The sequence below is a fragment of the Rhinopithecus roxellana genome, chromosome 11 (assembly GCF_007565055.1).
Source record: "Rhinopithecus roxellana isolate Shanxi Qingling chromosome 11, ASM756505v1, whole genome shotgun sequence".
In the NCBI taxonomy this organism is placed as follows: Eukaryota; Metazoa; Chordata; class Mammalia; order Primates; family Cercopithecidae; genus Rhinopithecus; species Rhinopithecus roxellana.
Window position 1 is genome coordinate 136,834,354 of NC_044559.1, and position 27,709 is coordinate 136,862,062.

A 27,709-nucleotide genomic window follows, 5' to 3' on the forward strand; every position below is an offset into this window, starting at 1 on the left:
ACTGGAGTGCAGTGGCCGGCTCTCAGCTCACTGCAAGCTCCGCCTCCCGGGTTCACACCATTCTCCTGCCTCAGCCTCCCGAGTAGCTGGGACTACAGGCGCCCGCCTCGTCGCCCGGCTAGTTTTTTGTATTTTTTAGTAGAGACGGGGTTTCACCGTGTTAGCCAGGATGGTCTCGATCTCCTGACCTCGTGATCCGCCCGTCTCGGCCTCCCAAAGTGCTGGGATTACAGGCTTGAGCCACCGTGCCCGGCCGAAACTTTTAAAAAATACATATGAAACTACAAATTGAAAGCGCACACTGAGTACCCAGAAAAACTGACAAAAAACACCACTAAAATATATTCTAGTAAAACTACTGATTTTTAAAGGAAATCACTTAGAAAAAAGATTTTAAGAAAATCACATATAAGGAAAAAAGATTAGACTGGCATCTCACTTTTTATAGCGATGCTTTGTTCCAAACACAGTAACATATTAAAGTAACATATTTAAGAGAATGAAGGAAAGAAAATGTGAACCAAGAATTTTATATACAGCCAAAATAATTTTCAGGTACAAAGTCACATATAAGATATTATCAACAGGCAGTACTGTTTCCATGAGCCCTTTCTCAGGAATCTACCCAATAACAAGTCACAAACAACAAAAATGACTGGAGACACTGACATAAGGACTGATGGCACTGATTATTGGTGGATGTTAGCATCACAAAAAGAACCAGACACATATATCTCCTGCCAGAAGTACACCACCTATGAAGTAGTTCTGCCCTAAACAAACAAACAAACAAATCTGAATATTCAGAAAATATAGAAGACAGAGGAACATGTTAAATGACATCATGGGGAAGCAATACTCTAGATTTATGACAATGTAGTTTCTTAAACAAAAAAAGCTATAAAAAATACATAAAGGAGAAATCCAAATATAAAAAGCGACTTAATAATCACACAATGTAAAAATCTTATTTGGATGCAGATTCAAGAAAACAAACAATAAAAGAAAATAAACATTTCTAAGACAATTGATAATGTAAAATGAATTAATATTTTGAAATATTGATTTTTTAGAAGTGATAACTGTATTGTTGGTTTTTTTTCTGAAAATCCTTTTCTTTTAGAGATACATACCCAAACATTTATGGATATAATAACATGATATCTAGGGTTTGCATAAAAATATTTCTGAAAGAGGACGTAGGTTAACATATAAATAAAATAATTATTGAAGCTGGTGGATGAATACACAGGGGTTCATTACATGATTCTATCAACTTTTGTACATGTTTGACATTTTCTATAAAAGGTATTTTTTTCTTTTTCTTTGAGATGGAGTCTCACTCTGTCATCCAGGCTGGAGTATAGTGGCACAATCTCAGCTCACCGCAACCTCCACCCCTGGGTTCAAGCGATTCTCCTTCCTCAGCCTCCTGAGTAGCTGGGATTACAGGCGCCCACCACCACACCCGGCTAATTTTTATATTTTTAGTAGAGGCGGGGTTTCACCATGCTGACCAGGCTTGGTCTGAACTCCTGACCTCAGGCGATCCACCCACCTCGGCCTCCCAAAGTGCTGGGATTACAGACGTAAGCCACCGTACCCAGCCAAAATATATTTTTTTAAGAAAGAAAAAGACGCATGGATTTAGTATTCTGATTTAGTAATTTAATAAAAATTTGTAGTTTTGTAACACAACTCTAAAATATTACTCTCTTACCCATAGAAATTCATTTTATTTCAACTTTTATATTTTCCAGATCACATTTTCAAAGTTTAAAAAAAAAATTATAACATCTGATAGAGGTCAGGTGTGATGGCTCACATCCATAATCCCAGCACTTCGGCAGGCCAAGGTGGGTGCGGGGGCCGGGGAGTGGGGAAGGCGGGGAATTGCTTGAGCCCAAGAGTTCAAGACCAGCCTGGGCTACATGGTGAAATCTCATCTCTACAAAATATGCAAAAAATTAGCTGGGCATTGTGGCACGTGCCTGTAGTCCCAGCTACTCAAGAGGCTGGGGTGGGAGAATCACCTGAGCCCAGGAAGTCAAGAATGCAGTGAGCCATGACTGTCCCACTGCACTCCAGCCTGGGCATAACAGGGAGACCCTGTCTCAAGACAAACAAACAAAACTGATAAAATCTATCCTGACTTACCAGGTCACAGGATTACAGGTGTGAGCCACCACACCCAGTCTTACAACTCAATTTTGAGAATGACTATCAAATCTTGTCCACAAAGGACAATATAATTTTTGTTCAGTGATTCATCCCCATAATTTCAATTACAGAAAGCATGAAAAAAAGACTTACCTGTTTTATGTGTGGATTCATGGCCATTTCAGTTACATTCTTTTTGGTCTCACAGAAAATAATAGCCCTCCCTTCAGACCCACTGTAGACTTGAAGGACATCTCCAATAACTGCTGGCCTCTGAGACCAATGACACTGGATGGCCAAATGCTTTGAAGAAAGAAAATATCACAGTATTTGTTTCATTAAAATTATTTTAAAATATTTCTCTTGTGTAGTTTTTCTATCCGGTCAAGAATTAGCCTTCCTGGGAGACTGTAAGACAAAGACTCTCCTCAGCAGCACTTAAAAACAATATAGACAAATGGCCATCAATAAACTGATGAAAGAATAAACAAACTGCAGTATATTCAAACAGAATACCAGTCAGCAATTAAAAGAAACCAACTACTGATATACATGGAACAATATGAACCTTAAAAAAATGCCGAATAAAGTCTTAACAGAAAATGAGCACACACAGTATAATTCCATTTATATGAAGTTCCAGAACAGGCAAAACCAATCAATTGCGGAAGAAAAATCAGAACAGTGGTTGTCTCTGAACCGGGAATACTAACTGGGAATGGGCATGAGGGAACTTTCTGGGATGATGGCAATATTCTATATGGTGATAAGGGTTTGGGTTACACACATATGAATTTTTCAAAAATAGACAAATGTACAAAGATTTTGCATTTCATTGTACATAATAAAAATTATAATATTAATGAACCTCAAAAACATATGCTAAGTGAATGAAACAAGACATAAAAAGTCACATATTGTATGATTACATTTATAGTCACGCGTTGCTTAATGACAGGGATACATTCTGAGAAATGCATTGTTAGGCGGCTTCATCATTATGCAAATATCAGAGAGTACGTACACAAACCTAGGGTATAGCCTACTACACACACCTAGGCTATATATGTCCTATCGCTCCTAGGCTACAAACCTAAACAGCATGTTATTGTACTGAACACTGTAGGCAATGGTAAGTATGTGTGTCTCTAAACATATCTAAACACAGAAAAGGTACAGTAAGAACATGGCATAAAAGATAAAAACTGATACACCTGTATAGGACAGCTCCATTATAATCTTATGGGACAACCATCGAATATGTGCCATTGTATATATGGTCCATCACTGACTAAAACATCGTTATGCAGCACATGACTGTACACGAAATATCCAAAACAGGTATATCCATTGAGATATACCTGTCTCAGTGATTGACAGTGGATAAAGAAACAAGGGAATGGAGGCTGGGAATGGTGGCTCACGCCTGTAATCCCAGCACTTTGGGAGGCTGAGGCGGGTAGATCACGTGAGATAAGGACTTCAGACTAGCCTGGCCAACATGGCAAAACAATATCTCTTCTAAAAATACAAAAATTAGCCGGGCATGGTGGCGCATGCCTGTAGTCCCAGCTATTCACGTGGTTGAGGCAGGAGAATCACTTGAACCTGGGAGGTGGAGGCTGCAGTGAGCTGAGATCATGCTTTCATTTTTTAATGATATTAAAGAATAACATTGCACTGCAGCCTGGGCAACAGAGCAAGACTCTGTCTCAAAACAAAAAGAAACACACAACACAAACAAACAAGAAAACCCACCACACCTTTGAGTGGTATTAACAGTAAAAAAATAAATAAAAATAAAAACCACAGGGATGCAAATCAGCAAAACAGACTATGGGAAACTCATAAGACAAATGAGTTTTTCTGTTGTTTTTTTTTCTGAGATGGAGTCTCACATTGTCGCCCAGGCTAGAGTTCAGAGGCACAATGTCAGCTCACTGCAACATCCAGCTCCTGGGTTCAAGCGATTCTCCTTTTTCAGCCTCCCAAGTAGCTGGGACTATAGGCACGTGCCACTATGCCTTGCTAATTTGTGTATTTTTAGTAGAGATGGGGTTTCACCGGTCAGGTTGGTCTCGAACTCCTGACTTCAGGTGATCTACTGGCCTCAGCCTCCCAAAGTGCTGGGATTACAGGTGAGCCACCGCGCCTAGCCAACAAATCAGTTTTTTCAACAGAAAATTGCAAAGAAAAAATAGGAACTATAGACTATAAAATGTTTAAGACTCATATCAATCAGTAGCAATGTAAGAATTCTATTTGGATCCAGATTCAAACAAACTATTTAAAAAAGATAGCAACGGCAATGTGCACACTAGGTATTTAATGATTATAAGAATTACTATGCCAGTCGCAGTGGCTCATGCCTGTAATCCTAGGACTTTGGGAGACTGAGGTCATGAGTTTCAGACCATCCTGGCCAACATCCTGAAACACCCATCTCTACTAAAAACACAAAAAATTAGCCAGGTGTGGTGGTGGGTGCCTGTAATCCCAGCTACTCGGGAGGCTGAGGCAGGAGAATCACTTGAACTGGGGAGGCAGAGGTTGCACTGTGCTGAGCTCACACCACTGCACTCCAGCCTGGGCAACAAGAGTGAAACTCCGTCTCAAAAAAATAATAAATAAATTACTGTTTTTCTTCTACTATGATAATGACTGTGGTTTTAAAGAGTCCTTAGTCACCATTTTAGAAGAATATACTATTCCTTGAAGATGAAATGACTGGGATTGTTTCAAATGTAGGGGTGAAGAAAAGATCATTGTTAAAGACTAGTAATAGGTAATGGGTACATCATGTTCTTTATACTATCCAATCTTTCTATTCAATTTACTATTCAATTTTATACGTTTGAAAATGTCCTTATCAACTTTTTTTACTGATACATTTTACATTCTTACTGCAAAACTTTCAACCATTACAAAACACACAAAGCTTCTTATTTTTTACTCTTTTTTTTTTTTTTGAGACAGAGTCTCAATGTGTTGCCCAGGATGGAGTGCAGTGGCGCAATCTTGGCTCACTGCAAGCTCCACCTCCTGGGTTCAAGCAATTCTCCTACCTTAGCCTTCCGAGTAGTTGGGACTACAGGCATGCACTACCATGCCCAGCCAATTTTTGTATTTTTAGTAGAGATGGGGTTTCACTATGTTGACCAGGCTGGTCTCCAACTCCTGACCTCATGATCCACCCGCCTTGGCCTCCCAAAGTGCTGGCATTACAGGCATGAGCTACCGTGCCCCGCCCACAAAGCTTCTTTTTACCATCCAGCACTCCCTTTCCCAGAAGTAATCATTATTTGATGTTTATTCTTTCAACCTGCTTTTGCATATTTACATAAATGCCTAAGGAATCCATTTAGTATTTTTTTAAATAGTGTAATTTTTGTACACATCATTGCATAATTTGGTTTTTATCACTAATTCTTAACCACTGCATTACATTCTGCAGATACTACTATCCACTTAGTCACCTAGTCTTTCCTACATACACATATATATGCACCTATTAAATAGAAAGATGACATACGTTACCTAGTTGACTGTCATAAATACTGTAAATATTACTTTTTTTTTTGAGATGTTGTCTCACACTGCCACCAGGCTGGAGTGCAGTGGCACGATCTTGGCTCACTGCAACCTCCTCCTCCTGGGTTCAAGCAAGTCTCCTGCCTCAGCCTCCCAAGTTGCTGGGATTAGTTGCGCGTCACCACACCCAGCTAATTGTTGTATTTTTAGTAGAGACAGGGTTTCGTCATGTTTGCTAGGATGGTCTCGATCTCCTGACCCTGTGATCTGCCTGCCTTGGCCTCCCAAAATGCTGGGATTACACACGTGAGCCACCACGTCCGGCCCTAATTCTTTTTTTAAACATACCATTGGTTTAACTTTCAAGGAGTGAAAATCATAAACCTTTTCCCTTATGGATTCTTCTTCTGACTTCTCTGGGCTTTTTTTTTGAGACAGGGTCTCCCTCTGTCACCCAGGCTGGATTACGGCGGCGCAATCTCAGCTTACTGCAACCTCCACCTCCCGGGTTCAAGTGATTTTCGTGCCTCAGCCTCCCAAATAGCTGGGACTACAGGGACCCACCACCAGGCCGGTTAATTTTTCTATTAGTAGAGACAGGGTTTCAACATATTGGCCAGGCTGGTCTCCAACTCCTGACCTCAAGTGGTCTGCCCACCTTGGGCTCCCAAAGTGCTGGGATTATAGACATTAGCCACCATGCCCTACCCAACTTGTATGTTAGAAAAGCATTCCCTTTCCTGAAATCAAAAAACTCTTTATTCACCTACATCTGCTTTAAGCTGTTTTACAGCTTAATTTTTCAAATCTTTGAGAAATTTTTTTGGTTTAGGGGAATGGGATGAGGATCTAACTTTTTTTCACCTCAGCTTTAACAAATTATCTCCACACTATTCTTTTCTAGTCAATATAAATAGCCCTGTCACGTTGTAAATATTTTGTTGTTTTTTGTTTTTGTTTTTTGAGCTGCTTTAAAGAGAGAAACAAACACTTCAAATCTGTCTCTATGGCTGCTTGTGTGTTTCCTATTAGGACTTGCCTATTCATGTGCTTGTTTTCCCTCTATTTATTCTATTCTGCTACTCAGTCTCAGACTATAAAAATATATTGGTGTCTTACTAAGAGCAAAAAAGAAAGATTAGGCCTGAAGAGGTACCCAAAACTTAAGTTTAGCTTCAACAAATGTCAAAAGTAAATACCAACTAAAAGCTAAAATCTACCATGCTAGAAAGCTACTTACTTCCACAGTAGTTGCAGCCTTTTGAGTCATTTTTCCAACAAGGTCAACCTGCTCATATCTGGATTTCATGTATTTTTTTGCAACTTTGTATACCCACTGTGGGCAAGTTGCAGAAAAAAGTAAAGTCTGAGGATTGTCTTCAGAATCTTAAATAAACAAAAAGAATTCAAATGTTTTCTTAATTTCCCATGATGTACCCAGCTTTTAAAAATTCCAAGCTTCAAAAAAATAATGAAAAATTTAAAACTTGGGGTGAATTTTTAACACAGAGACTTCATTGCAAGTATTAAAACTTTCAACTTGCAAAACTGGGGGACAATAGGAAGAGAACTGAACCTAAAAGGAAGGTGAGAATTTAAGAAGGAACAATGAACAAAAAAATCAATAAAATGAGTTAGTAAATCTAACCACTGACTATAAAAAAAAAAAAAAAAAAAAAAAAAAAAAAAAAAAAAAACCAGAATAAAGCATAGAAAGCTAAGAAAATAGTTAAAAAGATGCTATCATACTTTCTTTTTTAAGGACAGAACAGATAACAAATTATTTTAGTTTTGTTAGAACACGGGACACTGCAATAAGAATTATTAAATAAAAACTCGTTTGCATTTAAGATCGAAGAATAATTGCGAATGTGCTTATTTTGAATTAGGATATACCAGTTTTGTAGGATTCGTGAATAATATCTTCAACTTGTTCAGCAAAACCTAAATCTAACATTTGATCCACTTCATCAAGCACAACATGTCGCAGTTTAGAAAGATCCAATCGGCCACTCTGCAGATGGTCTTTGATACGACCAGGGGTTCCAACCAAGATGTCAATACCATTTCGAATATGATTAACTGTGAGAAGAGAGAAATGCCAACAATATGTAAAATTCACACTTTCACATTTATTTAAATATAAGTATCAAATACATCTTTGCGTTTATATCATACATATTTACTCACTTTGGCTTTGATATGATGTTCCACCATAAAAACACGCCACACTGAGTTTTCTAGTTATATCTTTGAAGTCTTTGGCTACTTGGTTTGCCAGTTCCCTTGTTGGAGCCAAAACAAGTACCTGAGCAAGAGGTTTAAAAAACAAAAAGATACTTTTCTAAAGACATATCTGAATTAAAACCAAGAAGACTTTCTGTATGTGCATTTAAAACCAGGAATCTCTACATTAATGTCATAGTATTTAAAGATACAACACAGGCCAGGCGCGGTGGCTCAAGCCTGTAATCCCAGCACTTTGGGAGGCCGAGACGGGCGGATCACGAGGTCAGGAGATCGAGACCATCCTGGCTAACACGGTGAAACCCCGTCTCTACTAAAAAATACAAAAAACTAGCCGGGCGAGGTGGCGGGCGCCTGTAGTCCCAGCTACTCGGGAGGCTGAGGCAGGAGAATGGCGTAAATCCGGGAGGCAGAGCTTGCAGTGAGCTGAGATCCGGCCACCGCACTCCAGCCTGGGTGACAGAGCGAGACTCCGCCTCAAAAAAAAAAAAAAAAAAAAAAAAGATACAACACAAATAGCAACAAGAACAGCGGTGTGCCAGGCGTGGTGGCTCACGCCTGTAATCCCAGCACTTTGGGAGGCCGAGACGGGTGGATCACGAGGTCAGGAGATCGAGACTATCCTGGCTAACATGGTGAAACCCGGTCTCTACTAAAAATACAAAAACCCAGGAGGCGGAGCCTGTAGTGAGTCTAGATCCCACCAAGGCACTCCGCTCTGGCCTGGGAGATTGAGATTATATCCTATGTCCTATTTCAGTCTTTTCCTAATTTCGCCCCCAAAACATAACTCTCCAAAAAGATTTATCCTGTAAGTCAATACGGCCAACCTGATTTGGGATAGTTAATCCAAGACTATTATGATTTAATTATATTTATATATGTTAATTTGCTCTTCTAATACCACCCAGTTGTCTTACAAAGAACAAATTACTTTTAGTGATACAGCTATTCATATTATGGTGCTGATTTTTTTCTTCACTTTTACTAACCTTAAGTGCACACAGCTTTTTAGGTCAAATTTTAGGCTTACATTTTACAAGTTCCCTCTGTCAGTTGATTTTACATTTATAAAATAAGACAGATGTCTAGCACCCCAATAATATATAAACAAGCAGTATCATTTCAATAATACTCTTCTTAAAAAGTCCATCTGGGCCGGGCGCGGTGGCTCACGCCTGTAATCTCAGCACTTTGGGAGGCCGAGACGGGTGGATCACGAGGTCAGGAGATGGAGATCATCCTGGCTAACACGGTGAAACCCCATCTCTACTAAAAGATACAAAAAACGAGCCAGGTGTGGTGGCGGGCGCCTGTAGTCCCAGTTACTCAGGAGGCTGAGGCAGGAGAATGGTGTGAACCCGGGAGGCAGAGTTTGCAGTGAGCTGACATCGTCCCACTGTACTCCAGCCTAGGTGACAGAGCGAGACTCCGTCTCAAAAAAAAAAACAAAAAGTCCATCTGTGTGTACTCACTTCAGCAGCACATACACTAAAATTGGAATGACACAGAGAAGATTAGCATGACCCCCGCACAAGGATGACATAAAAATTCATGATGCATTCCATACTAAAGGGAAAAAAAGTCAACACTGAAATAAATGATGCTGAACATTTACTGAATGACAAATAAATGAACACCTCTTTAGAAAATTCATTTGTTTAAAAGCAAAGGTCAGGACTGAAAAAAAGAGAAGAAAAGGGTCAACTAAATATATAAACTGTAAATAAGATATACTGGCTTTGTAATTCATGAAATTACAAAAGACATCTATGGATCCATGCACATCACATTCATATGCAAAAACTACTTCATTTTAACTATGCTTGAAATTTCTTTTTGTGAAAAACAACATATTTTTGCTTTGTAACACAGTGTTAACTTTTCTATCTTGGGGGTACTAGAACTTAGGACTGGTGTAACTTTCTTTCCCTTGCTGTTAGAGTAACGTTTAAAGCTTTTACCCCCTATAATGATTACCTTTGGTGAGCGGCTTTTTTTAATTGTTTCTTGATTTCTTTGGAGTCTTTCAATTAAGGGGATGGCAAAAGAGAATGTCTTTCCTGTTCCTGTCCGTGCTTGAGCTATCAAATCTTTTCCTTCATATACAGGACCAAAGGTCTTAACTTGAATAGGAAAGAGATATGTTACCCCTCGACCTGTAAAATGAGATTTAATTGAAATACTTCTTTACGACTAGCATTAGGAAAAAATATATTCATTTGAAAATGACAATCATGATTCTTCTATGTCTGCCTAACGACGTATCACCTGGTGACCCAGCTATTCCTATCACAAGAATTACTAAAAAATTAGTCTAAACTTTTGACAAATGCATATAAATCTTAAAGCTAAAAACAAGTCAGAATATTGAAAAGGATGATATAAAAGTAACTGCAATTAAAGAAGAGCTACTTCTCCATTCTTTTTATGTTCTCCTTTTGGTCAGAAAAGGCACAGGAGTTTTACAAAATCTAGTGATAGATTTTTAATTGCATATCCATTAAAACTGCATACATTTGGGCCAGCCGTGGTGGCTCACGCCTGTAATCCCAGCACTTTGGGAGCCCAAGGCGGACAAGGTAACAATGTCAGGAGTACGAGACCAGCCTGACCAACATGGTGAAACACTGTCTCTACTAAAAACACAAAAATTAGCCGGGTGTGGTGGCATGCGCCTGTAATCCCAACTACTCAGGAGCTGAGGTAGGAGAATCGCTTGAACCCAGGAGGCGGAGGTTGCAGTGAGCCAAGATCGCGCCACTGCACTCCAGCCTGGGCAACACAGCGAGGCTCCATCTCAAAACAACAGCAACAACAACAACAACAACAAAACCACATACCTTTCAGAAGCTTTATAGTCTCTTCAGAAATAGGAAAATTGGAGAAGGCTCCTTCTTTCTGTTCACGTGTTAAGGTCTGTAAAAATGAAATCAATGGCCTAAATCATATAATTTATATTCAACTCTTCTTCATTTACTGTTTTTAATTTTGTACAGATTCACTTACAAGGAAACTTAGTGGAACACTCTTTTTTTTTCTTTTTTTTTTTGAGACAGGGTCTCACTATGTTGCCCAGGTTGGAGTGCAGTGGCACCATCACAGCTCACTGTGGCCACAACCTCTGGGCTCAAACCCTTCCCACCTCAGCCTCCCAAGGAGCCAGGACCACAGGCGCACGCCACCATGCTCACTTACTTTATTTTTTGTAGAGACAGTGTCTCACCATGTTACCCAGGTTAGTCTTAAACTCTTGGCCTCAAGAGATCCACTTGGCCAGGTGCTGTGGCTCACACCTGTAATCCCAGCACTTTCAGAGGCCAAGGCAGGTGGATCACCCGAGGTTAGGAGTTCAAGACCAGCCTCACCAACATGGAGAAACCCTGTCTCTACTAAAATACAAAATTAGCCAGGTGTGGTGGCGCATGCCTATAATCTCAGCTACTCGGGAGGCCGAAGCAGGAGAATCACTTGAACCAAGGAGGCGGAGGTTGTGGTGAGCCGAGATTACGCCATTGCACTCCAGCTGGGACAACAAGAGCGAAACTCCGTCTCAAGAAAAAAAAAAAAAAAGATTCTCCCATCTTGGCCTCCCAAACTGCTGAGATTACAAGCATGAGCCACTATGCCCAGCCAAAAAGGTTATTTATTAATCTAAATCATACAGATGTAGACAAAATTATAAAGATTAACACAAGCCTATAAACTAAGCTAAAAGAAATTACATAATGAGGAATGTAAAGTTTTTCTGAAAATAAGTAATTTATTCTATAGCTTTTAAAAGCTTTTTTATTTAGGTTGCTAATACAAGAGAAAATTACTGTAAGTTTGAAGATTTCTTTAACATATATACAACTTAGCATGACATTATCATGTAACATTTATTGAAAACTCTGTACACTAATGTGTACACAGAACAAAAACAGTATGCCTACCCAGTCAGCTTTACTGTTCATGTGTTTAAAGAGACATACACTAACAATTTTCAAACTTGGAATTAGATAAAAAATAATTTCAAATTCAAATTGCATGCCATTTAAACAAATGTCAATGCTCCTGTTACCTTTTTACAATTAAAAAAAAAATTACAAAAATAACACGCTGTTGGCCAGGACAGGGTGGCTCATGCCTGTAATTCCAGCACTTCGGGAGGCCAAGGTGGTAGGATCACTTAAGCCCAGGAATTCAAGACTAGCCTGGGCAACACAGTGAGACCCTGTCTCTATCAAAAAGAAACAAACAAACAAACAAAAAATAAATAATACACTGTCATTGTAGAAACTTTTGAAACTGGCAGGGCCCAGTGGTTTATATCTGTAATCCCAGCACTTTGGGAGGCCAAAAGTGGTCTCATCAAGCGGCTGGATCACTTGAGCCCAGGAGTTCAAGACCAGTCTGGGCAGCACAGTGAATGAAACACCATCTCTCCTAAAAATACACAAATTAGCCAGGCGTGGTGGTACATGCCTATAGTCCCAGCTACTCAGGAGGCTGAGGTGAGAGGATCACCTGAGCCCAGGAAGGATGAGGCTGCAGCAGTGAGCCATGATCGCACCACTGCACTCCATCCTAGGTGACAGAGTGAGACCTCATCTCAAAAAAACAAAAAAAAAAGAAAAGAAACTTTAATAACTACAGAGGAAAGAAAAACAAATTTAAAAGTTATTTATAATTCACTCAGCTAAAGCCACATTTGAAACATACTCCTCCAATCTTCACTCTATGAACATATAATTTTTTAAACAGAAATAAAATCACACTGTATATACCATTTCATAATCTTTTTTTGTTATTGTTGTTTTTGAGATGGAGTTTCGCTCGTATTGCCCAGGCTGGAATGCAGTGGTACGATCTTGGCTCACTGCAACCTCCGCTTCCCAGGTTCAAGCAATTCTCCTGCCTCAGCCTCCCAAGTAGCTGGGATTACAGGTATGTGCCACCACACCCAACTAATTTTTTTTTATTTAGTAGAGACGGGGTTTCACCCTGTTGGTCAGGATGGTCTTGGAACTCCTGACCTCAGGTGATCTACCTGCCTCAGCCTCCCAAAGTGCTGGGATTACAAGCGTGAGCCACCACGCCCATCCTATTTTTATCTTTTAACAAGATACAGTGACCACCTTTTCTATTGTAGACCCTTTGGGATAACTGTATTCTATTATATAACTATTGTATGTTTTATTTAAACCAATTGTCTACTATCAGACATTTAGGATGCTTAAATATTTGCTATTATATTACTGTGATAAGAGTACTTATTCATAAAGCTCTGCACACCTCTTGATCATCTCCTTAGGATAAATTCCTTTAAGTAGAATTCCTAAACTCTCATGTGATCTAAAGAAAATAATAAACTGTTAAACCTATTATAATACAGATTTTACCAAGCAAAATCCCACCAAAGTGAGAAGCAAGCCATACATTCCACTGTTAGCAATAGAGATTTAAAGGACATTATTTAGATCAACAAACACATGTGCTTCCTGACAAACAGCAAATTCACAAATTAAAAAAAAAAAAGTCGAAAGTCATAAGACAAGGATTCAACATCTTTTCCCAACACTCCCCAAAGATTAGGCATTAAGCTCAAATGTATATCAGCAATTATCATATTTAAAGAATATAAAGAATTACTAATTATCGGCCCAGGGTAGTGCCTCACACCTGTAATCCCAGCACTTTCGGAAGCCGAGGCAGGTGGATCACTTTGAGGTCAGGAGTTCAAGACCAGCCTAACCAACATGGAGAAACACCAACTCTACTAAAAATACAAAAATTAGCCAGGCATGGTGGTGTCTGCCTGTAATCTCAGCAACTCAAGAGGTTGAGTCAGGAGAATCGCTTGAACCCAGGAGGCAGAGGTTGCCATGAGCCGAGATTGTGCCACTCCACTCCAGCCTGGGGAACAGAGTGAGACTCTGACTCAAAAAAAAAAAAAAAAGAAAAAAGAAAGAAAAGAAATTCAAGTAGGTGACCATCAAGCAATTCAGAATAACTTTAGGAACCCAAATGTACAGAAAAGGTTTAAATTAGACTATTTCTCCCACCAGGCCCCAAGAAAAAAGTCATACAATGAAATAAACAAGGGCCAAAGGAAAAAAGACTCAGACTTCATCTGTACAGACTCTCTAGTGTAACTAAAAGTAAGTACTAGACACTAATCAAGAAATATTATATAATCAATTATAATTAGCCTTAAAAAAATCAAATCAACCTATAGTTCAAGTATAACGTCAAATGCAAAATAAAAAGCATCCATACCTCCTCTAGTTTATTATCACTTGATTTATGAGTAGAACTATCTAAGGATGATACTCGCTTTGATTTTTTTTCATATTCATCAATATCTCCATTTGGTAGATCTTTTCTTCTTGACTTATGAGATTTAGAGAACTCATCTGAAAGTCTATTAAATCCTTCTTCAGTGTCTCCATTTAGCTTCTCTTTCATTTTAGTTTTTTTGGCCTTGGGAGCATCCAGGTCATCTGTAACACCATTTTCTCTTGTTTCTGATTTCTCATCTGAGTCATAATGGTGCCTTGACTTCCTTCTGTCACTCTGTGAACAAACAAAGTAGCAATGACAAGATGGTCAGAGGTTTTCTTTTAAGACTCTAGAGAAGTTAGCGTATGACTCCCCCACCAGTTCAGTTCAATCTACAGTTACTTTGAAAACCTACCTGGTAAAAATCCAGACTGGTCACTAATGCCAAGCTCTAAGCCTCAACTATTGCTAACTCTCTCATCCCATTCCTAGCATTCTCAAGACTCAGCCTCTAGCCCTTCTCTAATCCCTTCGTAAGATTTAAGAAAAATTAAAACGGTTTCTCCTTAGGGAAAGAAAGACAACCCCAGAATTATAAATACTAAACAAACAAAAACTTGCAACATTTCCAAGAGAAAAAAATTAATACTTATTGAATACCTACCCAGCACTGTGTAATGTGTTTTCAGCTTATCTTGTTTAAATCTTCATAACAACCCTATAAGGGAAGTACAGGTCCATAATCCCTTATCCGAAATTGCGATATCCATAAAGCTCTGAAAACCGAAAGTTTTTTTGTAACTTATTTGGAGGCAAAACCTTACCTCAACTCATTTGATGGCAAAATTTAACTTGAACTAATGTGAGGCTCTTTATAGTCTTTATTTATCCCACTTAGTATGACTACTCATATTTAATATTAAGGTGTTTGATTACAGGTTTTGGGCCCCAAACCCTATCTGGGTGTTACCCTTCTAAAAATCCCCAGAATTCTGAATTCCAAAATACAACTAGTTCCAAGGATTTTGGATAAGGGATAGTGAACCTGTATTACCTTTGCCATTTTATTTATTTATTTTTGAGATAAGAGTTTTGCTCTGTCACCCAGGCTGGAGTGCAGTGGCACAATCTTGGCTCACTGCAACCTCCGCCTCCCAGGTTCAAGTGATTCTCCTGCCTCTCAGCCTCCCAAGTAGCTGGGACAACAGGCGTACACCACCACCAGTAGAGATAGGGTTTCACCACGTTGGCCAGACTGGTCTCAAACTCCTGACCTCAGGTGATCCACCCGCTTCGGCCTCCCAAAGTGCTGGGATTACAGGCGAGAGCCACTGCGCCCAGCCACCTTTGCCATTTTACAGACAAGGAAACAGAAGTTCTAAGAGGGTTAAGCAACTTGTCAAAGATCCACATGTGGGATTTCCTGCAGCTCTAAGTACTAGAAATTGAATCTAGCACTGCCTGACTTGAAAGCCCATTCTCTTTTCACATTATACTTCCTCCCTGCACTTTGACAATTCACAGGTTAAAGGAAAACAAAACGAAACTATATAATTCATACAGAAGTCCAATTGTTATACTGTTATACCTCCATGGAATGACAGTAATCCCTGGAATTTTTTTTTACTTTTTTAATTTAGTTAGTTAAAAAAAAAAAAGCACTATTCTGCAACTTCAATTTTAAAATGCCAAACTACTGGTCAGTGTTGTGATATTTACAGAACACAAGAAAGGATTTGGGAATTTAGGACTTTAGCCTGGTGGCTAGCTTTGGTGGCTCACGCCTATAATCCCAGCACTTTGGGAGGCCGAGGTTGGGCGGATCACCTGCGGTCAGGAGTTCGAGACCAGCCTGGCCAACATGGTGAAACCCCATATCTACTAAAAATACAAAAATTAGCTGGGCGTTATGGCGCACGCCTGTAATCTCAGCCACTCTCAAAAAAATGAATTACCTGGTCAAATGTTCAAAACAGATAGCAGTGACTAGTGACAGTAAAAACTACCACCACCAAAATGTTCACCATAACTTACACAACTTTTAGAGTTCTTTCACATATAATTTTCTCATCCATAAAATTGGAATTGCTATGAGAATTGAATATGTGTGAAAATGCTTTGCAGTTGCACATTACATCATCTGATTGATCTACAGTTAATTGCACTAGCCCACATCTTTCCAAACCAATAGGTTCTACAGAAAAACAAGATTATTTATAGAGTCAGCCTTGGGGCTTGAATTGCTCCTGGGCCCTGCACTTCAGGGAGAAGTTGAAGCAAGGCAAAGTGAAACCTCTCGGTCCAAGCCCAGTAACATCTCAAGGTGATTAAATACATTATTCCACTTTAGACCCACAATGCTTGGCACTCTCCATTTACTTGGTTTCAGTTACACTTTATATTCCCTTCTTACCTCTATCTTCTTACCTCTACCACATATCTTCTTCAATGGTTCCTCTCCTTCCTCCTCCAGTGGATGCTCCTTGAGTATCTGTTTTCTATGTTCACTTTTATTACTATTTTCATGGCTCAACACGTACTTCCAGACTCCCTTCCTCACCTACATTCCAACTCTAAGAATCTAAGGACCAGCTCCATATCTCAACACATCCAAACCAAAGTTATCTTCATCTCAATACCAGACCACTATTCGTTTTTATTTTGTTTTCTGAGACAGGTCTTACACTATCTCCCAGGCTGGAGTGCAGTGGCTCAATCATGGTTCACTGTAGCCTCAACCTCCCTGGCTCAAGTGATCCTCCCACCTCAGCCTCCTGAGTAGCTAAGTCTACAGGCACGAGCTACAACGGCGGCTAATTTTTTTTTTCTTTTTTGAGACAGAGTTTCGCTCTTGTTGCCCAGACTGGAGTGCAATGGTGTGATCGTGGCTCTCTGCAACCTCTGCCTCCTGAATTCAAGCGATTCTCCTGCCTTAGTGTCCTGAGTAGCTGGGATTAACAGGCGCCTGCCACCATGCCTGGCTAATTTTTGTATTTTTAGTAGAGACGGGGTGTCACCATGTTGGCCAGGCTGGTCTCGAACTCCTGACCTCAGGTGATCCACCTGCCACAGCCTCCCAAAATGCTGGAATTACAGACGTGAGTCATTGCACCTGACCTTTTTTGGTATTTTTAGTAGAGATGGGGTTTCACCATGCTGGCTAGGATGGTCTCGATGTCCTGACCTCATGATCCACCCGCCTCAGCCTCCCAAAGTGCTGAGATTACAGGCGTGAGCCACCACGTCCGGCCTAATTTTTATATTTTTAGTAGAGACAGGGTTTCACCATGTTGGCCAGGCTGGTCTTGAACTCCTGACCTCAGGTGATCCGCCTGCCTCAGCCTCCCAAAGTGCTGGGATTACAGGCATGAGCCACCACGCCTGGCTAATTTTTTCATTTTTTGTAGAGACAGGGTCTCTACAAAACTCTACCTAAACTCCAGGTGATCCGCCTGCCTCAGCCTCCCAAAGTGCTGGGATTACAGGCATGAGCCACCACGCCTGGCTAATTTTTTCATTTTTTGTAGAGACAGGGTCTCTACAAAACTCTACCTAAACTCCTGGGCTCACACAGTCCTCCCATCTTAGTGTTCCAAAGTGCTAGGATTACAGGCATGAGCCACTGCGGCTAGCCACCAGACCAGTATTCTAATGCTCCATTTCTTTTAGTTGGTATTCCAATCCATTTCCAAATCTCTGGTTATCTTTCATAGTTAAAGGGCCGTCAACACATATTTCTGGAGAATTTACAATGTGAAAGCCACCAATTTACAACAATATAGTGAAACATAAGGATGGACAACAATTTGGTCATTTTCCTCAAGAACTTTTCGGAAATATGTGGCATAATATAGGAAAAACGAACTAATTTTACATAGAAATGCATAATAAATGTCAATCAAATGATAAAGATAGCCACTGAAACTAGGTAACTGTACACTAGGGTTGTTAGGAAAGACATAAACTAGGCCTTGACAGGTGGACAGGATTTGGATGCAAAAGACAAGAATTTCAAAAGAAGCCTTTTTAAAAAATACCTGCTTAGTTTTCTGCTTACACTCTAGGTAGCTTCAGTAGTCAAATTCACAGAGCGAAAGTAGAATGGTGGTTGCCGGGAGTGGAAGGAGAGAGGAATGAGAAGTGGGTGTTTAATGGGCACAGAGTTTCAGTCTGGGACAATGAAAAGTTCTGGAGATGGATGGCGGTGACAGCTGCAAAACGATGTAAATATACTTAATGTCACAGAGCTATATACCTAAAAATGGTTAAAATGATAAATGTTATGTATATTTTAGCACAATAAAAGAAAAGTGTTAGCTGGAATGGCAAGTTTACCTTAGTGATAAGGTCAGAGAGGTAGATTCTGCTTTCTAAGGCTATACAAAGTAAATCTCATTCTTTGGTTGAATGTCAGCCTCCGAATACTGCCACCTTAGCCTCTTCAGCTGATTTCTTTTTTTCCAGGTCACATGTCTCCAGTAATAATTTTACCTGGGCATTTTTCAGCACCTTATGATCCTCTGAGCATTTCAGGATGTTTTTTCCTTTTCCTATCTTTTTTTTTTTTTTTGGAGGCCATGGGGGTGGGAGGAGGAAAGACTACAACTCCTCTAGAGGCTCCTTGAGAGCAGGGACCATTTCTTTACTTATTTAGTTTAACCTCCTTGGTGCCCAGCAAATAGTACAAATCAGGTTTAAAAACACCTGGGGATTGAATGAAAATACTGACCGTAAAAGCTATTAATAATGCAACCCACCCGATCTGCATCACTGACAAATCCTGGCAAGGCTCACTGTGACACTTTTCCTTAAGCTTCTACAGTTATTGAGGTTTGTAAACGTAAGATCGCTTTCCCCAGGATTCTTGCACAGGGGACAGGGTGACAGAAGCAACACATATTCAAAGCAATCATTTGTTCTTAATCATCTTCTAACAGGGCCAATGAGAACGAAATGACAGGCGTCACTGCTTCAGGAGAGAAAGAACAGATTCCACGGTGATGGGAGCTTGAGTCTGCCCATCTCTGAGATTCAGGCGCCAACGGGAAGGGCTGAGGGGACACGCGGGGGGGAGGCCCAAAGCCCAGGGCCATCCATCTTTAACCAGGTCGGGAGTGTGGAAGTGGAAACGGTCCCTGAGCGACCTCAGAGGGCCGAGGGCGACGCGAAGGGAGGCCCTCAGATGATCCGGCCCGGTTCTGACAGGCCATCATCAGGGACAGACAGTTCCCCTCCCCGCCCAAGCCGGCGCAGCCCAAAAGGAGGCGCGGCCCATGCTCAGCGCACCTTTTGCCTCTCCTTCTTCTGGCTCTCGGACTCCTCCAAGGGTGCTTCCAGCTCCATAATGTCCCCCCAGAGGAGTTTCCCAGGCATTACTGGCCACCGCCGCCTCCCTCTGGGCACAGTGGCCACAACCACCTACGGGCAGCGACAGCGTGAAAGGAAGCGGGGGCAGGGCGGCCGCCCGGCCTTGGCCGTGCGTCACTTCCGGGACACGCACCGCACGGCGGGGAAAAATAATCCCGGATACTCTCTGTTTAAGTCCTTCCATTGCGCCGCAACTTCTCAACCAATGAGTGTGAAAGATCTCAACTGTCCCACCCTTGTTATGAAGTGATTGGTTACTAGAGTAAAAACCTGGCCAATCTCCATAAGGGAATCACGCACTGATTAGCATAAATAGTTCGGTTTATCTTCCCCTCCCCCACTCCGAACTGGTCTCCTCGGCCCCGCAGAGTCTTTTGGGGGCTTCCCAGTGTTCACTGCTGGGGCTGGGAAGCCCTTCAACGTCTGTAGACACTGTCCGGCGCGCGGTGGGCGGGTGCGTGGGCAGGCCCTCGCTGAGGCCAGTGGGCACCGCCACGCGCCGCCTTGCTATTTGTCGCCGGAAGCTGAAGCCCTCCGCCCCGCCCATTGCGGGGGAGATGTTAACGACCAACGGCTTAGCGCGAGGCCGCGGGCCTGGCGACGGTGGAGAGTGGCTTCGCGCGGTTTGCGGTGGGCCAGATGGGCAGGAGGTGTAGCCGGGAACGGACAGATGTCCGTCCCTGAAGTCTTAGGTTTTAATCGTGAAGTTGGTCACTGGTTCATTGTGATCCTTCTCACGCTGTCCATTTGACTTAAGAAGAACCCCGAGAAAGGAATGTAGTTGTCTGAAGTCCCACAGTCTGTTAGTGGCACAGTCAGGACCAGGGACTTCAGCTCCTGAAGCCATGATCAGTGTTTTCTCTGCCACATCACCCTGAAAACTTTGTTTTACAGTGTTTTAGAGAAGATCCTCCCATGAAACAACAGGAAAAACCCGAAGAAGCCTCACATTTTCTGCTAGCCGAAAGAGCCAAAATGTCTTCCACAGAGTATCTATTTGAAGTGAAGAAAAAAGGATTTAATTTTAGCGATGGGGATTAACTGCCCGTGAATCGCAACCTTACACAAAACTGAAACTTTTGATAATACGAAGCGTAACTTCCTTAGTGTGTTTGTATACCTTTGCTTACTATCACCGAGGCTAGCTAGTTGCCTTTTCACAGCCATTTCTTCATCTCTTCATGATCCTTTCAACCCACCTACTCAACCCAATGGAGACACAGGGCTACTTAGAAACCTCTTGATAACATCTAGCACACCGCCTTAAAACCTAAGCATCAAACTGTGTCCTAGCAAAATTACAAATTGTTAGGTGTTGTGGAGTTTGGGAATTGGTCCTGAACAGCTGGAACCACAAATGTTAAATCTGTGATTGCTTCAAGCCTTCTGCATAACTACGGCTTGGCCTGAAGGCAAGGGCTATATGTTTGCATGTAACTTTATGGATTCAATACTTACAAACACAAGGAGTGTTCAGTCATTGATGACGGAGAAATGCACCTCTCTTCCTAGGTTATTAGAATAGTTATGCATCTCTAGATCTGAGGTTTTCTACATCCTTTTGTCCTAATCCCTCCACTCCCAATTCTACCATAGTAGGGTCTTTATCGCCCTACAACAGGGTATGATGATGTGCATAAAAACACAGTGTAGATATGGCTAAGAATGCCGCACGTAAAACTGGGATAAAAGGAACAGAAGTTACTGTCCTGTGGTTGAAGGTTAATAACAGATAAAGTAAAAGTTGAGCTCCTAAGCACTCTGGCATTCATTTGTATGTCAGAGGTCCTAAGAGCAGACCTGAAAAAAGAAAGGAGTAGACTGTTCAAATCTCCCTATTCAAGTGATTAACAAGTATACGAGTGTTTCAGAATGACCTTCTGTGACTTGCAGCACTACAAACTCTGCCTTTCTAAGCCCTAAATTCACTGAACCAAATCTCTGGCTGCTGTCTGTGTCAGGTGGAAAGGGCAAGTATAAACTGATGTCAGTAATTTGACTAAGGAGTGGCTTAGCTGAAAACAATATGTACCACATTACACATGTGTTCTCTGGGGATATCATTTTGCCTCAATCAACTAGAAAACGTGGGAATGGGATGCAGGAATGGAGAACTTTGTTTTCTTCATATTTGCTCCCTCTGTAAATCTCAAGAGATTGTGTCTGATGAGATTTGGGGCTGGGGGGAGGCATACTGTGCATGAATAATTAAAATGCACAACAATTCAAAATACAATCTTATTAGAACATCTTTATTTTCCAAACATCTTACCGGAGTCACTGATACACTTTCTTTTACAATATTTAAGAATTGGGTGCTTCAATTGCTACTACTGTTACAAGGTCCTATAAAGATTTCCCTTGCCCTTTGCCTCAGCTTGTTTAAACTGACCATTAAGATATTAAAAGAAAAGGGCCTGGCGCGGTGACTCACGCCTGTAATCCCAGCACTTTGGGAGGCCAGGGCAGGCGGATCACCTGAGGTCAGGAGTTCCAAGACTAGCCTGACCAACATGGAGAAACCCCGTCTCTACTAAAAATAGAAAATTAGCCGGGTATGGTGGCACATGCCTGTAATTCCAGCTACTCTGGAGGCTGAGGCGGGAGAATCGCTTGAACCTTGGAGGTGAAGATTGCGGCAAGCCGTGATCAAGCCATTGCACTCCAGCCTGGGCTACAAGAGTGAAACTCTATCTCAAAATATATATATATATGTGTGTGTGTGTGTATATATGTGTATATATATGTGTATATACACACACATATATATATGATGACTATTTCCAAACTTGCCTCTCTCTAATCTTTTTAGAACTACAGGGCTAGATTAGTTTTACTCTGTAGTTAGAGAGTTGAAGGTAAAAGTCATCAAATAACCATTTTGCATCTGCACGTCAATCTTATGTGACAAGAGGAATTGAACCTTTTTTTTTTACTTTATCCCAAGCAGCTTTGTCATGAACCATCATTTTTAAATGCTGTGACATGGAAATAGTTTAAGGGGCAGTTAAAAACTGATTTAAGACACATTGGGGTCACAAAATAAGTGTTGAGTATAGAAAAGCAGAAAGAAAGTAAAGGCAAAGAGAATAGGAGGGAAGGAGGAGGGTATTTTTCCCATTGCCATGGGACCAAAACCAAGTCAGTTCTAAAATCTTGTAGTAAAGTGAGGAGAGTAATGCTGGTAGCACAGGAAACTGGATCCGCTGATATAACAGCACCATGGAACTGAGGTGCTTACATTAGCTTGAGGTTTTGACAGCATTGGAAAAGAGACATCTTAGAGCACATTATCATATGTATATTTATGCGTGTATCTAGCTCCTAAATTCAGACTTTTAAATGATTTTTTAAGTGCTTAACCTTTAGTCTCATTTCTGTAGTCAATTACTTTCTGGATGTTTTGAATCAAGTAGTAGGAGAGAGGGTTTCAGAGTCATATCGGTCTTCCCAGAAGAGGGCACCATTATCCAAGTAATGTTTGGAAGCTGCTTGTGCTAAAGAGGAAAAAATGTTGCTAAGGTTTCAAAGGGGAGAAAGTCCTGTAACACACCAGCAAAGTAATCATGAATTTGTCTTTGATGCCCCCATTCTTGTTTCATGACATTCATGTCTGTCTTCCCCACCCCTGTTAAGCAATAGCCTGTTTTCCCAACACCCAAAAAGCCTTAGTAGCTGTAGATAGGTTCTCAAAATGCCATGGTTCCCAATCTTTTCCCTTCTACAGGCTCTTTCCATTGCTCTTCCTTATGGACTTGACACTTTGGTCTGGTGTGTGTGTGTGTGCGCACGTGCACGTATGCGCATGTGTGCGCACTGCTATATGAAAAAAGATCTGGGGCCAGGAGCGGTGACTCACGCCTATAATCCCAGCACTTTGGGAGGCCGAGGTGGGCAGTTCACCTGAGGTCAGGAGTTCGAGACCAGCCTGGTCAACATGGTGAAACTCCATCTCTAAGAAAATGTGAAAATTAGCTGGGCGTGGTGGCACTTGCCTATAATCCCAGCTACTTGGGAGGATGAGACAGGAGAATCACTTGAACTCAGGAGGTGGAGCTTGCAGTGAGCAGAGACTGCGCCACTGCACTCCAGCCTGGGTGACAGAGTGAGACTTCATCTCAAATAAATAAATAAATAAATAAATACTAAAAAATAAAGGAAACAAGAAAAAGGATTTGAGCCAAGCATGGTGGCTCACACCTGTATTCCCAGCATTTTGGGAGGCCAAAGCAGACAGATCACCTGAGGACGGGGCAGGAGTTCAAGACCAGCCTGGTTCAAGACCAGTCCCAGCACTTTGGGAGGCAGAGGCAGGCAGATCTCGAGGTCAGGAGTTCGAGACCATCCTGGCCAACATGGTGAAACCCCATCTCTACTAAAAATACAAAGATTTGCTGGGCATGGTGGCACGTGCTTGTAGTCCCAGCTACTTGGGAGGCTGAGGCAGGAGAATCACGTGAATCGGAGGGTGCAGTGAGCTGAGATCATGCCATTGCACTCCAGCCTGGGCAACACAGCGAGACTCTGAAAAAAAATAATAATAATAAAAAGAAGATTTGAAATTTTGTAACGTTTTGTCTGATAAATTGTATTTAGGGATAATCGATCCATGGTCATTATTCTAATCTAAGAATAAGATACAAATGCAGTTTAACCACCACAGCAGCATGGGATAGTGTTGCATTACTGAGCTGGTGTAATTTCAACTATTTGGAAAGGAATGATCTTTTAGCTAGCAAGGAGTTAGAGTAAGGCAAAGGAAATGAGTACAATTTCTATTAGAATTTTTGAAATAATGAAAATACTTTGCAAAAAACCTAGCTATGCTAGGGATTCCTAGGAGTCTGAAATCTCAGATGAGAGAGGATGAATGTTGTATGAATGTCTACAATAAGCCCATATTTTGCATATTTTATTCCTACTTATAAGCTATCAACTGAAAACCTGTTAGTTAAAGGCATAATACCTCCCCGTGGCATACCCGGATTTTGATGGCAGATACATCCTACAACCTTCCCAAAGGACTAAATCTGTAATGGAGGAATTCCAGACAACCTGACAAAAACAGGGGACCTGTATAGTGTGTCATGTATTTACCTATGAAGCAACTTTTGTTACTATAAAATATATTAAAATACATGCATATATATGTATATTAGTTACCTCCTGCATTGGGCACTTTTCTTTTTAAGACCTGAAGCCATTCCACAGCCGTGCCCGCAGTGGGGTTGCTTAAGCCTATATTGGGCACTTTTGATAGATCATCCCCAAGCCTCACCACAATCCCGTAAGGGAGACATCATCACTATCTCCCTTTTACAGACGAGAAAACCAATTCAGAGCAATCTGGTGACTTGCTCCATCACACAGCTACGAAGGATTTGGAATTGGAATTCAAACTTGTGTCCGACTCCTAAGCTTAGATCGTTAAGCTGCCTCAAGAAAACTGTTTTCTCGTTACAGAATAGACTGCATTAGGAAAGATAAATCAATAACTAAAGTTGTCACAAAAAGCAGTTATTACTGGGGAGAAAAATGCAGGTCAATTATTTCAGAGAATAATCTCCCATCTATAATGTCTGTGTTATATGATGAGTTTCGTAGGATAAAATTTTACTGGTTTCATAATGAGCTTGATTCATTTAATATATTCATTTAAAACAGGCAGAGTGTCATAATGCATCCAGTGGCAAAATTAGATGGACTTCATTAGTTGCACAACATGGCAAAAACCCATCTCCCAAAAAAACAAATAAAAAACCTTACAGTTGAAAGGATTCTTCAAAATCATATAGTTCAGCCAGCCAGTTAAACTAAGTTCTGGAAATTTCTCTGCAACATATCAGTAAAGGGATCACCAAGCCTCTGCTCAAATGCCCTAAACAATGGGAAATTCATTCTTTTCCAAAGCTGCCTACTTCATCTTCAGACAGCTTTGTCTAATAGAAAATTCTGCCAGGCACAGTGGCTCATACCTGTAATTCCAGCACTTTGGGAGGCCCAGGTGGGAGGATTGCTTGAGGACAGGAGTTCAAGAACAGCCTGGCCAACATAGTGAGATCCTGTCTCTACAAAAAATAAAATTAGACAAGCCTGGTGGCTTACGCCTATAGTCCCAGCTACTCGGGGGGCTAAAGTGGGAGGATCAGTTGAGTCCAACAGGTTGAGACTGCAGTGTGCTGTGATCACACCACTGTACTCCAGCCTGAGTGACAGAGACCCTGTCTCAAAAAAATTTTTTTTCTTTGTTAAAATACTTCTCTTAACCTCCATTCACTGGTGCTGATTCCATGCTGTAAGGCCCCCTAAAACAATACTCTCACCTCTACTTCCCCTACAAGTATTTTCTATTCCAGATTACCCACCTCTCTTGGTACTTGCAGCAGGGTTTACACTGTCTTTGTGACAACAATTAATCTTCTCAGAATGTCAGTCAGTTGGGGTCCACTGAAAACCAGTAGTCAAGAGTGAGTGGTCTGACCACTGCAAAAGAGAGCAGTGAATGTCATTTGCTCTTCCACAGGGACTGCACAACCTTCTCCAGTGCTGGGCTTCTCTCTGGACTTCATTGTTGTCAGTACGGTGAGAGTCAGACAGAGACACTCCAATTATTCAATCATTCATGCCCGTAATTCCAGCACTTTGGAAGCCGAGGCAGGTGAATCACGAGGTCAGGAGTTCGAGACTAGCCTGGTCAACATAGTGAAATCCCGTCTCTACTAAAAATACAAAAAGTTAGCCAGGCGTGGTGGTGCACACCTGTAATCCCAGCTACTCAGGAGGCTGAGGCAGGAGAATCACTTGAACTTGGGAGGCAGAGGTTACGTTAAACCGAGATTACACCAGTGCACTGCCACCCTGGCAGCAGTGCGAGACTCTGTCTCAAAAAAAAAAAAGAAAAGAAAAGAAAAGAAAAAACATTCCCTCAATCATCTTCTTGACATGCTGAAACCAGTCTTGATTGCTCCATGTTCCCTAAACCCAAGAGAATTGACCATTCCACTACTTGGTCTGAACAGGTTTAACAGAAAAAATTCTAGGTCTTACCATGAGTGGAAATGGACCAAAATGCAGATGAATTGCTAAATGTCTACCAGACTCCTTCCACCTTTCTCTAAACCTCTCATTCAGAACCTCCCTTTTACTCCCAAGCCATTCGGTAACCATTCTGCTTGCCTTCTATCTCCACATTCTGTCTCCACCGTCTGACTTCTCACTGCCATCTACAAATCACTTGAACTCAGGAGGTAGAGCTTGCAGTGAGCCGAGATGGCTCCACTGCACTCCAGCCTGGGTGACAGAGCTAGACGCCGTCTCAAAAAAAAAAAAAAAAAGGGGGGGGGAAAAACATTCTGATCTGCTTGTTGCTCTGGTTGCTAAATCTTAAAAAAAAAAAAAAAAAAAAAAAAAAAAAAAAAAAAAGGCTGGTACAGTGGCTCATGCCTGTAATCCCAGCACTTTGGGAGGCAGAGGCAGGCAGATCTCGAGGTCAGGAGTTCGAGACCATCCTGGCCAACATGGTGAAACCCCATCTCTACTAAAAATACAAAAATTAGACAGGCGTGGTGGCATGTGCCTGTAATCCCAGCTACTTGGGAGACTGAGGCAAGAGAATCACTTGAACCCAGGAGGCGGCGGTTGCAGTGAGCCGAGATCGTGACTCTGCACTCCAGCCTAGCGACAAAGCAAGACTCTTGTCTCAAAAAAAAAAAAAAAAAAAAAAAAAAGGACAGTGTAATCCTCTATCCAGCTTCTGGTTGGTTTGTTCACTTTAGGAGTTGCAAGAGCATCAGGACGAGAAGGCAGAGCTGCAGAAGATCTGTGAGGAGCAGGAACAACCTCTCCAGGAAATGGGCCTGCACCCCAGCCAGTAAGAACCCCATTCCCCTCGTCTGCAGCTGCAGGCACACCAGTCTACCCACCACGTCCCTCAGGCCCCAAACCTTCCTCCTTTTGGCAAAAGGAGGGTGGGCCATTTAGGAGCCCAGTCCACTGTTCACGGATGAGCTCTCAGGAAGCCAGGCCTCAGAAGGACCTAGGACTGATTTCTGCTAACCACATGGGGATGTCAGTCAGCTCTTAGTTAATTCATCAAGTACGTTCATTCCTAGTGACCAGGATACTCCTATTGCTTAGCTTC

The 27,709-nt window shown here is 41.5% G+C and overlaps 1 protein-coding gene and 1 non-coding gene across 7 annotated transcripts in view; one reads left to right on the forward strand and one right to left on the reverse strand.

The window, feature by feature from the left end:
• The window catches only part of DDX50 (DExD-box helicase 50), a 46,443-nt gene extending 26,747 nt beyond the window's left edge, over positions 1-19,696 (reverse strand). Inside the window, exons 1-10 of one of the 6 annotated variants that reach the window (XM_030941522.1) lie at positions 19,489-19,614; positions 18,240-18,413; positions 14,867-14,920; positions 14,200-14,496; positions 10,782-10,857; positions 9,919-10,097; positions 7,882-7,999; positions 7,588-7,773; positions 6,932-7,077; positions 2,314-2,463 (exon numbers count right to left, since the gene is read on the reverse strand). In XM_030941522.1, coding sequence (XP_030797382.1) covers positions 2,314-2,463; positions 6,932-7,077; positions 7,588-7,773; positions 7,882-7,999; positions 9,919-10,097; positions 10,782-10,857; positions 14,200-14,388 — 1,044 coding nt within the window. In that variant the 5' untranslated portion in view covers positions 14,389-14,496; positions 14,867-14,920; positions 18,240-18,413; positions 19,489-19,614. Of the gene's footprint in view, positions 1-2,313; positions 2,464-6,931; positions 7,078-7,587; positions 7,774-7,881; positions 8,000-9,918; positions 10,098-10,781; positions 10,858-14,199; positions 14,497-14,866; positions 14,979-18,239; positions 18,414-19,488 lie in introns of all 6 variants that reach the window. The other 5 variants (XM_030941520.1, XM_030941521.1, XM_030941523.1 and 2 more) reach the window with 5 other exon arrangements.
• On the forward strand, positions 9,406-9,512 carry LOC115900506. Its single transcript, XR_004060190.1, has one exon. It is a non-coding gene; the product is annotated as a U6 spliceosomal RNA (small nuclear RNA).
• Positions 19,697-27,709: the final 8,013 nt, after the last annotated feature.